Source organism: Zootoca vivipara, chromosome 5, assembly GCF_965207765.1.
Source record: "Zootoca vivipara chromosome 5, rZooViv2.hap1.1, whole genome shotgun sequence".
NCBI lineage: Eukaryota > Metazoa > Chordata > Lepidosauria > Squamata > Lacertidae > Zootoca > Zootoca vivipara.
The window spans coordinates 27,318,400-27,332,924 of record NC_142588.1 but is presented as its reverse complement, the minus strand read 5'-3'; the positions used below and the strand labels follow the sequence as shown (position 1 = coordinate 27,332,924).

Genomic DNA, 14,525 nt, shown 5'->3' with positions numbered 1-14,525 from the left:
TCCAAGTGGCAGCAATTTATTGACCAAAGAGTTGGTGAAGATCATTGTTTCTACAAGATTTGTCTGACTTTCTCTCTTGTCCCCGACATAAGATTGGAGGGGGGAGTAAGAAAGAAGCAGCAAAGGGGTTTAATTGAGGCTAAATACCTCCTTCCCATAGCTGCTCTTTGGACGGTGTAATCCCATCTGTCTAAAGACCACACTTGAAAAGGTCATTTCCTTCTAGTTGATTTTGTACATGGGTGATTTTTAAGTAGCTGTCACTTTCTGCACTTTTGACCAAAAGGAATTTTATCTTTCAACTGGAAGGTTGGGGGGGGGGATATGATGATGGTGATGAATTGTCTCACAGTGGTACTTAAGGAGCTGAAATGAAGGAGCAAGTATGATTTCATGTGTGTGTGTGAGAGAGAGACTGTCTAAGATGGTTCATTTTTCCAGCCTTAGCTTGTTGATTTTTAATAAAGAAATGAAACTCGTGTTGTAGATTTTCCATTAGGGGACAATAAGCTTTCATAGAGGGAGCTACTGAATTAGAACTAATATTAAGCATGATACCAGCATCCTTGGAAATACCACCACTAATAAGTTTCTCTCCAGCTCTCATTTGCTGACATTCTAGGTGCCATTTTGTTCACTGAGCCAATAACTTTAACTACGCTTAAGTATATCATAAAGGAGACATACACATTTGTGTTGGACACTGTTGATTTACAAACTTCTTCACCCCAGAGCCACTGTTAGAATTTCCTGTCTGGTGGCATAGATTAGTAAGAGAGAGAGGACTGGATGCTCGTTGGAAATCCACCCCCTTGGAATCCTTTGGCCCAATGTTAAAGTCTCAGTTCTACCTCTCTGTATGTTCAAAGGCTGAAGTACTTTGTCTCTCACCAACACAGTGCTATCCATGAAACTATATCCAGTGTTGTTTGTGCACAGGGGCTCTAGATTAGCTTGCAGAGACTTAAAGGGGTTTTAAAGGAAAATATAGCTTTCTAGTAGCTTGGATGGCACCTTGTAGGCCTTCTTCCAGCAATTCCTGCAGCCCAGCTGGTGCCAAACATATTGCTCTGCTCTCCTTTGGGCTACATCAGTGAAGCTACAGTAATCTTGTCTTGTCGTCTGGGGAGCCTAAGACCTCTATAGACACGGCCCAGGACTGCACCCCAGAGAAATCACTTTAGTGCTGCTAATGCCGCAAAAGCAACATGGGAGGCAGCAGTTATGACTTTCCGGTCACAGCAGGCGCTGTGATTCTCTAGTGGTTTGACTTCGCCCCCTAGAGGTGCACTTCATTATTGACAGATTCCAAGTGGTTTGAAGGCGATATTTCAAAGACCTCATTGCCCACAGCAGCAGATATTACAGGGCCATTCCTTTCTCCAATGAAATGGTCCCTTTTTGTGGCCCTAGCACTACCTTGATGAGTTCAGTTTTGTAGGTATTATAGCAGAGCTAAAACTGACACCCATAAAGCATGGCTAGGGTTGCTGATTCTGAAAGAGATATGTATACATTTTGGTGTAACTGTGTTGCAGGTACCTGAAATGAATAATGAAAAGTCTCCACAGACACACTTAAAGCAGGTTGTTGTTGTTTTGTTTTAATGAAAGGTTGGTTGCTTGTTCATATGATAAAAGGAAGAAAATACAGGACAATTCCTCTCTGTCCCAGCAGTACTTAGTACGCCCTTTCTCTCCAACAACCACTAGCTATTCTTTCATTTTGGTTACATACTCAAGCTGGTATCTCAGTAACCTCCTGTATATGCCTAAAATGCTTCAGCATGCACCTAAGGGGTTTCGTAGTTTTCACCTATAGCTACAGCTATTGCATGGCTCTCCCTGCTTTTGAGAGTGATTTGCAGGGCATGTGAAGTATTCAAATGAATACATTCACACACACCCCTTCTTGCAACAGAGAAGGCTACTACCATATCACCTTATTCTCCAGTAAGCAAGACTCATACCTGCCAAGTCCTGGACTGCAGAATCCGGGACCGGCAGCCGCGTGACACCGGAAGTTGTGTAGACGCAACTTCCAGTGTCACATTGCCCATTTATGGGCACCAAAAATGGCCGCCGCCAACACGAGCGTAGACGTGACTTTCAGCGCCAGCGCCGACCATTTTCAGTGCCCATAGATGGGCAAAGCAGGGGGGAAAATGGCCACTGGCAGGAGAATATAAGGGAGAATAACGGGAGACGAAGTGATACGGGGGACCGCCGGGAAACGGTATGAAAAAACGGGGGTTTCCCGGGGGAAACGGGGTACTTGGCAGCTATGGCAAGACTAGAATTTCTCATATACACTTTGCTTAGATATGAGACCTCCTGATCTAGATGAGACTAACCTCTTGGAAAATGGGCGTAGAAATGTACCATTCCAAGTGGGAATTTAACATCCTTACTTAGATGGATTTTCCGTGTTATTCTCTTCCTCCTCCAAGGATGTGCAGAAAAAGGTGAAGCTCCATGCAGTTGGAGCTATCCATGATGGATCTACTTTATAGTCTAGGGAGAACAATGCACATACTGGGCATTGCAGAAATCATGAGTGATGAAAAGCCTGATTAAAGACCACCTGCTCCAAGCAAAAATAGCAGAGGATGGCAATTTAATTATAGTATGATGGGCATCACTGGCATGTGAAATTACATAAAATATCAACTTTAATAGCAAATGCATCAGTCAAAGTTTAAGGGCTAGGGTAGCAGTTCCCTCTATATAAAAATGTGGCAATTTTTTATTCTTCTTCTTCAGTTTTCTCTTTTAGACTAGGCCATTTTCTTGAGTAACATTCAGAAAGTCTATGTTTAAATATAAAGCTGCTTTATTTGTCTTTGTATATAATGTTTTTTTAAAAAATATTATGCAAATTGTGTATATTGGTTTGAGACGAAGTGAAAAGTAAAGTATTTTAATATTAATAAAGATTGCAGTCTTTCTCTTAAAAAACAGATGAAATTTTATTTTATTAAAGCTTTACATTTTGGAATATTTAAAATACATGTGTTCCTCACCACAGATAACTGATTAGAAAGGGGGTGGGTGGGAATCCCTAGTAAAAATACAGTCATTTTATATTTTGAATAATAGCTGACTAGCTAGAAACTGGGAATGATTTGATATTTCATTACAGTATTCTAGGTCCTTCCTAGAACTGTTTTTCTTTCTCTAATAATGTTAATTTGATTGCAGAGCAATGATTGGGAGATCAGGTTTCTTTTGTCCCTCTGGCAAAAAATAGATGCTAGAAAGTAAAATTTTAGTGGGTAGGAAAATACACACACACACACACACACATTTTTATACAAGCTTAACTAAACTAATTGGTAAGATGGGGTGAGGGGAGCAAATCCCAAAGCTAGTGATAATTTGGGAGAGCATGCAAGGCAGCGGACTTAATTCAGCCTGAACACTTTATGTTACACAGTGATCCAAGGATCTGGTTTTGAATCCTGTAAAAATAAAGTCCCATCCTAACGGGACGTATATGAAATTTTTGGCCATTTTCTTCCTCCTGCTGAAAGTTTCTTTTCTGGACATTTTATATATACAATCCCATCCATTGTGGATCAGATCATTGGAGAATGAGGGGCATGGTTTGGTAAAATTATATATTTAATTAAACCATTGATTTGTCAACATTTTCCCACTGCAAACTTTTGTTTCTGAAAGGTTTTGTGCCTACTGTCAGAACAATTAATCCCCACAAATGCTATGCTGAATGGAAACATTTTTATTTAATGACCACAATTTTTTTGCCAGTGAATTCTATACATTCCCTTTCACTGTTTCTCCTGGTTGCCTAGTCAGTTTTGTGACAAGAAGAAAAGAAAAGAAAGAAACATCAAAGATAGAGAGAAAGTACAAACATCTCTAGGGCGAGCCTAGAATGATGGAAGCATGGTGCCTTTGTCTCCCTACAGTGTATCCAGTCCAGATACAGTCACAATGCGTTCTAAGGATGTTTTCACACATTGTCAGGCTTATGTGCAGATGTTCTTCATTTGAAGCAATGTGTGTGCAGTGGAAACTCTTTTTTTGTGGAGTGTAGAGATATTGCTCCTCCAGCCTGGGTGTCCATTGTGAGAGAACTCAGCATATACAAGCTACAATTGGCAGTGTTGTTAAATGCCTAACTTTCTGTACTGCGAAGTTAGCTAGAGGCCAGTCTATTACTTTTTATCTCTTCAAGCTTTAAGGCACTATTGACAATGGGATTTTTGAAGTATTGGCTTCAACTATTACATATTCCGTTGTGCTCTTGAAACAGGTGTGGGAATCAAGACGGAGTTTGAACTATAAAAATAGAATAATGTTCTGAATGCGAATAACATAGAATCATAGAATTGGACGGTTGGAAGAGACCCGGAGGGTCATCTAATCGTTCAGCCCGCTGCAACTAAAGCATCCATGTCAAATGGCCATTCAACTTTTGCTTAAAAACCTCCAAGGAAGGAGAGTCCACCACCTTCTGAGGGAGTCTATTCCACTGTCAACAGTTCATTTCATAAGAAAGTTCTTCCTGATGTTTAGTCAGAAGTCAACTTTATTCTGATTGCTCAATCTTCAAGACAGATCCCCCCCCTCCCCATGACTTTGGAAACAGGTGTAGAGGGTCATCTGTAATTGCAGCTTGAAATGCGTAATTGTTTCCTCAATGTTTGTTCTGTGTTTGTTCTGATGGTCAGTGTTCATATTGTGTCAAAGTTTGTATTATATTAACAAAATAAAATGGGATGCTGAATGAAATAGTAGTTAAAAACCAAATGTGTCACTTTTTTTCTTCCAATATATGAGACTGCACTGTGTTTTGAGGTGTTTTGCACCATGCTTCATCATAACATTATTGCTGCTAGGTTAGATGTTTATGTTGTGTGCTGTTTTTTCCTCTTTTATCTTCGTAGGATGAAAATGACAACCCACCCACGTTCAGCAAGCCTTCCTATGTCATCACAGTCATGGAGGATATTATGGCAGGTTTGTGAGCTGCTCCTGTCATTTCTGACACTGCCTTGTTTCTCTAAGCCATAGTTAAGACCAATCATAGTTCTGAGCCCTGACATAACAGCAAACACGGTTCGTTGAAAACAAGTGGAAGCTTCCAATCTCCTCTTTGTAACCACACCCTAAACTAGACCATCATTTAGTGCTACGGTGTGTTCACACCAAGTCAAAGCTGTTCCTTAGAGTACAGCTCAAGCCATAAAATTCTACCTTTCTGGGACCCATGTGCCCTACCTGTCTCTCTGCTTGCTGCATTTCTGTGGCTACTTGAAGGAAAATCACTCTTCATGTACAAATCTTGAACCAGAAATTAAAACAAGGCTGCAAGCCTAAGCATGTTTACTTGAAAGTCAGCTCCAGCAAAACCAATAGGACTTATTTCAGAACCAATATGTTCCAAATGAGAACATTAAAACAAAATTCTGCCATTGTTATGCCCCCCCCCCCGCCGAAATGTTAACGTTTTCCACAGAACAACCCCACCCCACCCCACCCCTCTGAAATTCACTGTGCCCTTCTCAGCATATATTCTGGTATTGTCACTGCAGGTAATATTTTTTCCATTCCGTGTCACCTGCCATAGAGTGATAGGATGAATTTAGTAAGTGGCAAATGTGGAATATCGTTACTACTTAATAAGCACTTTCACTTACTCTTTAGCACACATTAGCTTACATTAAGAGGGGGACCACACCATGTTTCAATGAATACAGAAGCAAAGTAATGGTAGAAAGTCTTAACCACTTGGTTACATGGATGTCTGTACTACGTAGGCTGATGTTCCAATGACACCTGCAATCCTAAATCAGCTTAATTTCAAACTAGTCTAATTTGGCTGAAGAATCAAGCTAGTGGTGTGCCTGAAAAATGAGAATCCCCATCACCTTACTATTTTTCTCCAAGGAGCAACAGTGCTATTTCTAAATGCCACTGACTTGGATCGGTCAAGAGAATATGGCCAGGAGTCCATTATCTACTCACTGGAAGGGTCTTCTCATTTTCGAATCAATGCTCGCTCAGGTAAGCGCAACCACAACATTCTTTTTCCTTTCATGCTTATTCCATCACGTCTTTGCAATTGTTATCTTTATTCTCTTCGGTCTCTTCTACTCTCCCCCATTTTTTGTCATGCTGCCCAGCCACAAAAGAAACAAACTGAGTCTTTTGAGTGTCAAAATAATGACTCTTCAGCACATTATAATTCCCATACAGTGTATGGGGGACATTTGTGACATTTTTCAAGGTGAGTGTGCAGATTTCCCATAATCCAAAGCTACACATTACAAATCAAGGCAGATGGCCTTAAGGTATGGAAAACTACACCAGGATGAGGCAGTCTTATCAGTCTCCCTAGTTTTCATGCTGAAAATTTAAAAGATTCTAATTGGGGATGATGGGATTTTTTTCGGAATTCTTTTTTCAGAGAGAGGGATTTTTAGATTCTTCTCTTATACATTTACCTAGAAAAAGAAAAATCATTTGTTGTCATTCCTCCACCCACAACGGCCCCTAGCCCAGGGCCCTGTGGAGGATGTAAAATGAATACCAGACTGCCAACATACTTGATGCTGAGACTTGTAGGGAGAAAAGAAAAGAGTTGTGCTATTGCCACTGCTGATGGTGAAACTTTTGGAGAATTGCAGCAATGTGTTCCCCCCAGTTTCTCTTACTACAAATACAGTGCATACTTCTACTCAAAGTATGCACGGGCCACAAGATTCAGTTGGGACCTGGAAATGGCACTTCAGAAAACAGCCTACCTTGATCCAAGGTGCTTTATAGGCTGCCCAGTTTGTCCTGAGATCCAGCCAAGTTGGCTTTGTTCCCTATTTACAACTGGGAAATAATAATAATAATAATAATAATAATAATAATAATAATAATAATGGCTATAGCTTTATTTCCTTTTGACCAGGGATGGGGAACAGTTTTCAGCCTGAGTGTCACATTCCCTTCTAAGTGTCACATTCCCTTCATTTACTGATCTGGCCACTACAGGTTCTCCTATCTTCACTGGTAAAGCAGGTTCTGGGCCTTTTCAGAGGGGGCACCATATAAGTTTTAGGTGCAAGATAAAGTAACACATTCTGAAGTTTTAATCTGCTGGGGTATTAAAGATACAATACTTTATGTTGTTTGTTTGTTGTTTGTTTTAAAACAAACATGTTCACGTAGAGTTATTCTGACTGAATATTGATATTGTGTTTGCATATCATTTTATCATCCCTGCCTCAAAACATCCCTTGATGAGGCAGGTTGTTGTTGTTGTTGTTGTTACTACTTTTGCTATTTTCATTCTAGATCACTGGATAGCGATGTTTTAGCCCAAGTACACAAAGTTCAGTTGAAACTTACAGGTCTCATTTTCCTAATTTCCAAGTAATTTGGAAAAAGCTTAGCAAGGTTTTTGATACGAGATCAAGTTCGACCATGATGCCCCTCCTTGTTGAAATATTCTGTAGGGAGATAGATGCATTCAGAAGGGAGGAGAAATGAAGAAACGTTCTATTTTAATTCTGTGGTTTAGGGAAAGAAGAACTTTTCCGTAGAAGTACCCTCACTGAAATTAGCTGAAACTGCTCTGTGAAGGTGTGCCTAATTGGATGTAACTTTGTGGGCAAAGTAGAACAATCCATCACCGAGACACACTATTTTTTTTTATTAAAAAACATCCCTCACTGATTAATTCCCCCCCCCCAGTCTACAGATTAATGGATATCACAGGAACTTGGGAGGCAAATGTATTTTAGTAAACCCTTTGACCTCTTGCAGTTCTGTGATCTAGATTAGTTTTTAACCCCATCTCCCATATACCTGCTGTGGGAAGCGCCCTGCAATCGAAGAGAGCTGAAATGCATAATTGTGTCGTAGAAGCTGAATTCTAGGGGTGGGGTGCGGGGACTGTGGAAGGGCTGGCGAATAGATTAGCCCATCTGGTTTAGCGCAGGCGTTTTTGGTCCCTTTCAGCAAAATGGCTCGTCCAGTTAGAACAAACACCCCCGAACTGCGGCCCTCCAGAAGTTTTGGCCTACAACTCCCGTGATCCCTAGCTAACAGGACCAGTGGTCAGGGATGATGGGAATTGTAGTCCAAAACATCTGGAGGGCCGGAGGTTGGGGATGCCTGAGTTAGAAGGAGAGCCCTGCAGCATCAGATAATAATGAAAGGAGGAGGAGGTAGAGGCCCAGTTTCCAGGTATCACTAAAGCTCTGCCAAAGGCATACATTTAAAGGACACCCCCCCCCAAAAAAGTAAAAATAATAATCATGGGGTGACCAACTTGGATGGCCTCTGAATGTCTGATGCTGGGAATCATTAAGTGTGTAGAGTTCTATTACCCTCCATGTCCTGCTTGTGTAGCCTTCCTGTAGGTATCTGGTTGGCCCCTGTGGAACCAGGAGCAGATAGGCTTTTCTTCTGATCCTGCAGGGCTCGTCCTGTGTCCCTAGGTGCTGTTCTCTGTGACCAACTCTTTCCTGTCTCCTGTATGTTGCTGAACCACAAACATTCAACCTACGAGACTCTCCCTTCTCTTTTCACCTTCCTCTCTTGCCTTCTGCAGGGGAAATCACCACAACATCTCTGCTGGACCGGGAAGCTAAATCTGAATACATACTCATCGTGCGAGCAGTAGATGGCGGTGTGGGTCACAACCAGAAAACAGGCATTGCCACTGTGAGTTGAAATTACAGTACTCATTTTCCCTGCTGTGGTGTGTGTTGCGTTGTTGTTTTTAAATCATGGTGCATATTGCTGGGCTGCAACTCCCATCATCCCTGACTGTTGGCCAGACTGTTTGGGATGGGTGGGAGTTGGTGCCCAGGATCATTTGGAAGAACAATCAACTCTTTTCAACTCTGAGAAGCAGCACATTAACTGGGTTCCTTCTTGCCCAATACCACCCATGCCTACATAAGGAAACTGAAATGATCCCTCACCCTCTGCCTCCAGTCCCAGTTTTATTTAAATAAAGGAAAAGGGTCTATTTGGCTGTGAAGGGTTGTCCTGATTTATCTCGGATTGTTAAAAAGAGACTGGAGGGAACAGGGAGAAAAAGTTGTTGATACCAACAATCATCTTGCCTCAGCCTCCAGGAGATGGTCAGAATGATAAGACGGCCTTTTTCCTTTCTCCTCTCTTTCCCCCTCTTGTCATTGTGCAGCCCTAGATAATTACACATGAGATGTTCCTCATCATGACAGGCCTCCTTGCAACCATCTCCAGAACGGACATTATTTCATCCGCATAGGTTTTGCATCCTAACGAGGATGGCATGCCAAACATTATTTTGAGAGACTTGGGGTTTTTTATTTGCCTCAGGTGGGAAATCACATTTCCACACATTTTGTGTGATCTGCTCTCTCTCTCTCTCTCCCCCCCCCCATCCCAAGTATAGGCTCTGGAATAAATTAAATGTCTTACAGATGCCTCCTTCCATCTCTGTCTAATTGTGTGGCTTTGCAATCAAGCAGAGAGATCTGGTAACCCCATCTTAAAGAATTAGAAACCCTGAAGTAAAGGAATAATGATCAAACCTACCAGGCGGCCTGGGGCAACTTCAGGGCTTCAAATCCTCCACTCAGCTATGAATCTCACTGGGTGTGACCTGGGGGGGGGCAGTCACTGGCTCTCAGCCTGGCCTACTTTGCAGGGTTGTTGTGCAGGTAGAAGAGGGAAGAAACACATATACCACCTTGAGCCCCCTGTAGAAAATACAGAATAGCACTGTGATATTCTGCATACACAGTAGCCCTAAGCACACAAGGCACAACCAAGCAGAAAGTTTTCCCCCCTGCATAAGCCCCTTTCAAATCAATATGCACCCAAGCAAGGCCACTGCTCTCCAGAGCCAAGCTGGCATGCTCAACGTAGCAGCCCCAGCCTGCCTTTCCCGAAATGAATGTGCACATGGGAGACGAGAGGGCAAAAACATGATTAAGAACAGAAGCAGAACTATTTTGTTATTGCTGGGAAGGAAAGCAAGAGACACAGCACAGAACACACATGCAGACATGGTCCTTTCCTGAAATATTTTCCCTGCTCCCTTGTCACCTCCCCCTTATTAGCTGGTGTCCTTTGGCAATTTCCTTTCTTTTGTATCAGTATTGCTGCTTTCAAGCCTCCTCTCATTTGTTCTTCGTATTTGCGCTCTCTCTGTGTGTGTTTTCCTCTTTCTTTTCTTTCTTTCTTTCTTTCTTTCTTTCTTTCTTTCTTTCTTTCTTTCTTTCTTTCTTTCTTTCTTTCTTTCTTCCCTTCTCATTTTTACTGTGTTATTTCCCCCATCCATTCACACATTATTACAGAATGAGTAAGCTGGGTCCCTGCTGGCCAGATACTCTTCAAACAATCAGCCACTGCTCAGTCTGCCAGGTGACTGCCCCAGGGCACCTAACTAATAGGAATTTCAAACACTTTAAATAATTTACCAGGGCGGTGAGAAACCAAAGCAACTGTCTTGATTGCGTGTCTGAGCTTCTCTGATGTGCTCCTGGCACTATACTCTCAGGGCACAAAATCCCATAAGTTGCTGCACCAAATTACCACCACCACCCCCCCCCTTTTTTCCCCTTTTCAACTTTCTTATCAAAGCTTGCATTTTCAAAGGAATTAAATTTTTCCTTGGCTTTGCCAGATCTCCAGAAATAACTTGGTGATATCATGCCTGTGTCGGTCTTAGAAATGTGTATAAGTGTTCCAGGTAGCATTTTTAAACTATAAAAATGGCTTGATTGGGACCATTTCAGCAGGAATTTCCTGTCAAAGTCTCCTCAGATGAGCAGGGACTACTTTTTCCAAAATGGATTCTCTCCCATTTAAAGCCTTCAGAGGGCTAGTTCACACATGCGTGTTCATAATTCCTTGTCCGTTTTTACTGCTGAGTTGTTTAGGAAGGCATGTAATTGGTAGTGTGTTGGCCAGGGTATTTGGGTGTCCCCCAGTTTGTCTTGTATTTCTTGTATGGGTTTATTATTTTTGTTGAAGTCTGTTAGACGATACAAGCTTTTGGCTTGCCAAATATTTATGTGAAAACAATGAGAAAATAACAGTTCTTTGTCTGTAGCATCAAACAATGACTTGTGTATGTGGGTCATCTGTGAATGCTGAAAGACTAAGCCCCTCTTCCCAGTAGTAGTCAGTAGAGCGGGGAAGCAGCATATACTTGACCTCCCATCACCAGCGTCACCGTGGCTTACTGAGAGGGGCATAGTGGTAGTGAGGTCAGTGCAGTGCAAATGCACAGACAAAGCGAATCTGGCCAGTATGTTTGCACCATGCTGACCTCATGGTCACCTTGCCCCTCTCCCTCCCAGTAAGCTGCAGGAGTGCCAGTGATAGGATGGGTCAGCTAAGCACCCGTGCCACCCAATACTGCTTCCTCCTCTTTTGGGCTCACTTCCGTTGGACCTGGGAGGGGGGCTGACACCAGCTACAAAGACAGCTCCTGCTACTAAAGGTGCCTAGTATGGTACTTCCCCCCCCCCCCCATGTTTAGGGTATGGTTGTTTTCGTTAGCTTGCTAATGTGGGTATAAAATACTACATTTATGGAACGTGTTTTGATACGGTTATTGTTTTCATTGCACCTGTATGTTGATAATCGTTTGCTGTTATTGTGAGCTGCTTCGAGCAAAATTTGGAAACGTGGCATATAAATAAACCTTGCGATGATGAAATTATCTATAGCCAATCCTTTACCACAGCTACAATTTTCATATTACCCTGTGCCAATTTATATACATTCAGCTGTGTTTAATAATCAAATAGTACTCATGTATGTATAGGCCAAAACTGAAAGAATCTTCCAATTCCCACTACCAATCATTCATTTTTTAGTCTTGGGTAATTTAATGGGATCCCTCTACCTTACAACTTGCCTTGCCTTCCTCAGGTTTTTGGTGTGAGGCAGGGTTGAGACCACTTTCTCCTTCCACTTTCTCTTCTCTTGATCAGATTTGTCACTTTCTTCCATTTTCCTTCCTCTTCTTAAATCTTGATGGCATTGCACAGCCCTTCTTAAAATGCCCAGAAGGAGCTGCGTTTAAATTTTTCAGGGGTATTGTGTCATTGCAAATTCCAATTTGGTGTCATCTGTATAGCATTACTCTGTGTGTGCAAGTGCTGTATTTATCCCAGTGACTAACAAAACAAGAGATTAATTTCTCATAGTGAAACATTTCAGCTTTTGGTTGCTCTGAAATGATGTATGTGTTTGTGTGACATAGATTTTAAAAAAACTGCTATGAGTGGATAATAATCAATAATAATAATAGTTTTATTGTTTGTGTGTTCAGACCTTTAAACCTCCCTCTTAAATAAATTCACACAAGACTCAAAATTTTGGTTTGGTTTTTGGCAGAATTTAGGCCACAACTTTATTGATTACAGAAAGTGAGTGGTTGCATAGGCTCTGGTTTGACTAGCTCCCTGCACCCTTGCAGGTAGTGCTCACCCAGAGCTCTATTGTAGGTCAGCCAAGGGTGAACACCTGGAATGGCAGAACGCCGGGGATATGCTATGTCCACCACCCAGACGTCCCCCTGGACTCAGGCACGGGCACAACCCCCCGCAGGGTTGACCATACCATTGAGTCCCTGGATTCCTTTAACAGAATACCCCTTCACATAGGGATGGTGAGAGCGTTTCCCCATCCCTATCACCTCAACCAGAGCCTATCCCAGGCATCCCCAAACTGCGGCCCCCCAAATGTTTTGGCCTACAACTCCCATGATCCCTAGCTAACAGGACCAGTGGTCAGGGAAGATGGGAATTGTAGTCCAAAACATCTGGAGGGCCGAAGTTTGGGGATGCCTGGCCTATCCGCAACCTTACAAGTTGTGACGATTTTCTACGCGGCAGGCAAAACCCATCAGCCAAGTGGGAAAAATTCCTGCTGTGCGCCTGTCCCAACGACAGACGACACACGACGGCAGGCATCCCCAAACTTCGGCCCTCCAGATGTTTTGGACTACAATTCCCATCATCCCTGACCACTGGTCCTCTTAGCTAGGGATCATGGGAGTTGTAGCCCAAAACATCTGGAGGGTCGCAGTTTGGGCATGCCTGCACAACGGCATAGCAAGGTCAAGCGTGTAAGCCATAAATATAGGTAGAGGTGGGTGGGTGTTCCGATGCACTGACCAAGAGTGAACCTCAGGGTCATGTGCATTGGCATATATAGGTACCTTGATCCATTTGGCTAGCGTCCCATTGGTCAGATTAAACCCAGCAATAAGGGACCTACCAATCAGGTGTTGTGGCTATCCAATCGTACCCACCCACAACACAAGGGTTTGGTTGCCAGGTCGCACCGCAACACGTGCCCTCTTTGAGGGAGGACACAATTTCTGCCACGCCTATCTGGCTGGGTTTCCCATGTCAGACATTTAAAAACTTCCCTGAACAGGGCTGCCTTCAGATGTTTTCTAAAAGTTGTGTCATTCTTTATCTCCCTGACATCAGATGGGAGGGCGTCCCACAGGGAGGGTGCCACGGCCGAGAAGGATGTTGAAGCAGCATTTTTAGAACTTCTGGTGATGTACCTGCTTTGTGAAGTCTTTGCTCATATTCCTGTATAGGAACAGATGTATAGGAACAGTTAGAATTGTAGCTGATGAAAATTGTAATGCCACTCTGTTGCTTCACAGCACTGTCCACACCTAGGGGTGCAATTTAGGTAGGCCGGGCGGACAGTCTCCCTTGTGTAGTGTATAATCATGCCAAAGCCCACAATCCTTCTGTTTAGACACAAGTGACTATTTGTCTTTTGTTGACAGTACTGCTAAAGTCATCTAGGTGTAAAAGAAAAAGAAAATAATTGCAACAGATGTTCTTAACATACATTGGGGGTTTTTTTGTTTTGCTTTTTTGTGAAATTGTACCCTTTGAGCCTTATTGAATTCCTCTGCGGCCCTGCATACACACACAGCTAAAATCTCCTGTGCCAAATGTTCCCAATCTCAAATGGTGTTGCTGTTCCTCATTCCCCAACTGTTAACTGCAGGCATAAAGGTAGCCTTTACTCTTCGCAGGCTCCTTGGGTGAGAACAGCCCACTTTGCACAGGCTAATAAACCAGACTAATAAACCAGTACTAGTGGCTCTCTGGGAATAGCACTGGTGACATGTTTTTCTTCTTGATTATAATTTATTTTCAGTTTCTGCCCACGATGATGAAATATACTGGACTCCATAGGAGATACACAATAACAGTGTAATTACCTCCTATTTGCCATGTTGACTGATTACCCCCTGAGCAAGCCTCTTAACACTATTGAGAACATGAATATGAACATGATTGTAGAAATGCACACCTGTCTTACCGTTTCAGCTTGGAAGGAGAAAGCAGCAGGAGCTTTTCACAGTGTGACTGTATACATGCCTACTCTGAAGTAAGCCCCAGGGAGTTCAGAAGGGCTTACTTTCAGGTAACTACAGAATTGCAGCCAAAGAGCTGGATTCAACTAATGAGTCCCACTAGTGGAAGCCCCAATGCAAGGTCTTCCACTAGCACAATG

At 42.6% G+C, this 14,525-nt stretch overlaps 1 protein-coding gene across 1 annotated transcript in view; it reads left to right on the top strand.

Annotated features, from left to right (window-relative positions):
• The window catches only part of CDH23 (cadherin related 23), a 397,278-nt gene that overhangs the window by 252,840 nt on the left and 129,913 nt on the right, over window positions 1–14,525 (top strand). The window contains exons 18-20 of the mRNA XM_060274909.2: window positions 4,913–4,985; window positions 5,916–6,032; window positions 8,575–8,687. Of these exons, the coding sequence (XP_060130892.2) occupies window positions 4,913–4,985; window positions 5,916–6,032; window positions 8,575–8,687 (303 nt within the window). The remainder of the gene's footprint in view (window positions 1–4,912; window positions 4,986–5,915; window positions 6,033–8,574; window positions 8,688–14,525) is intronic.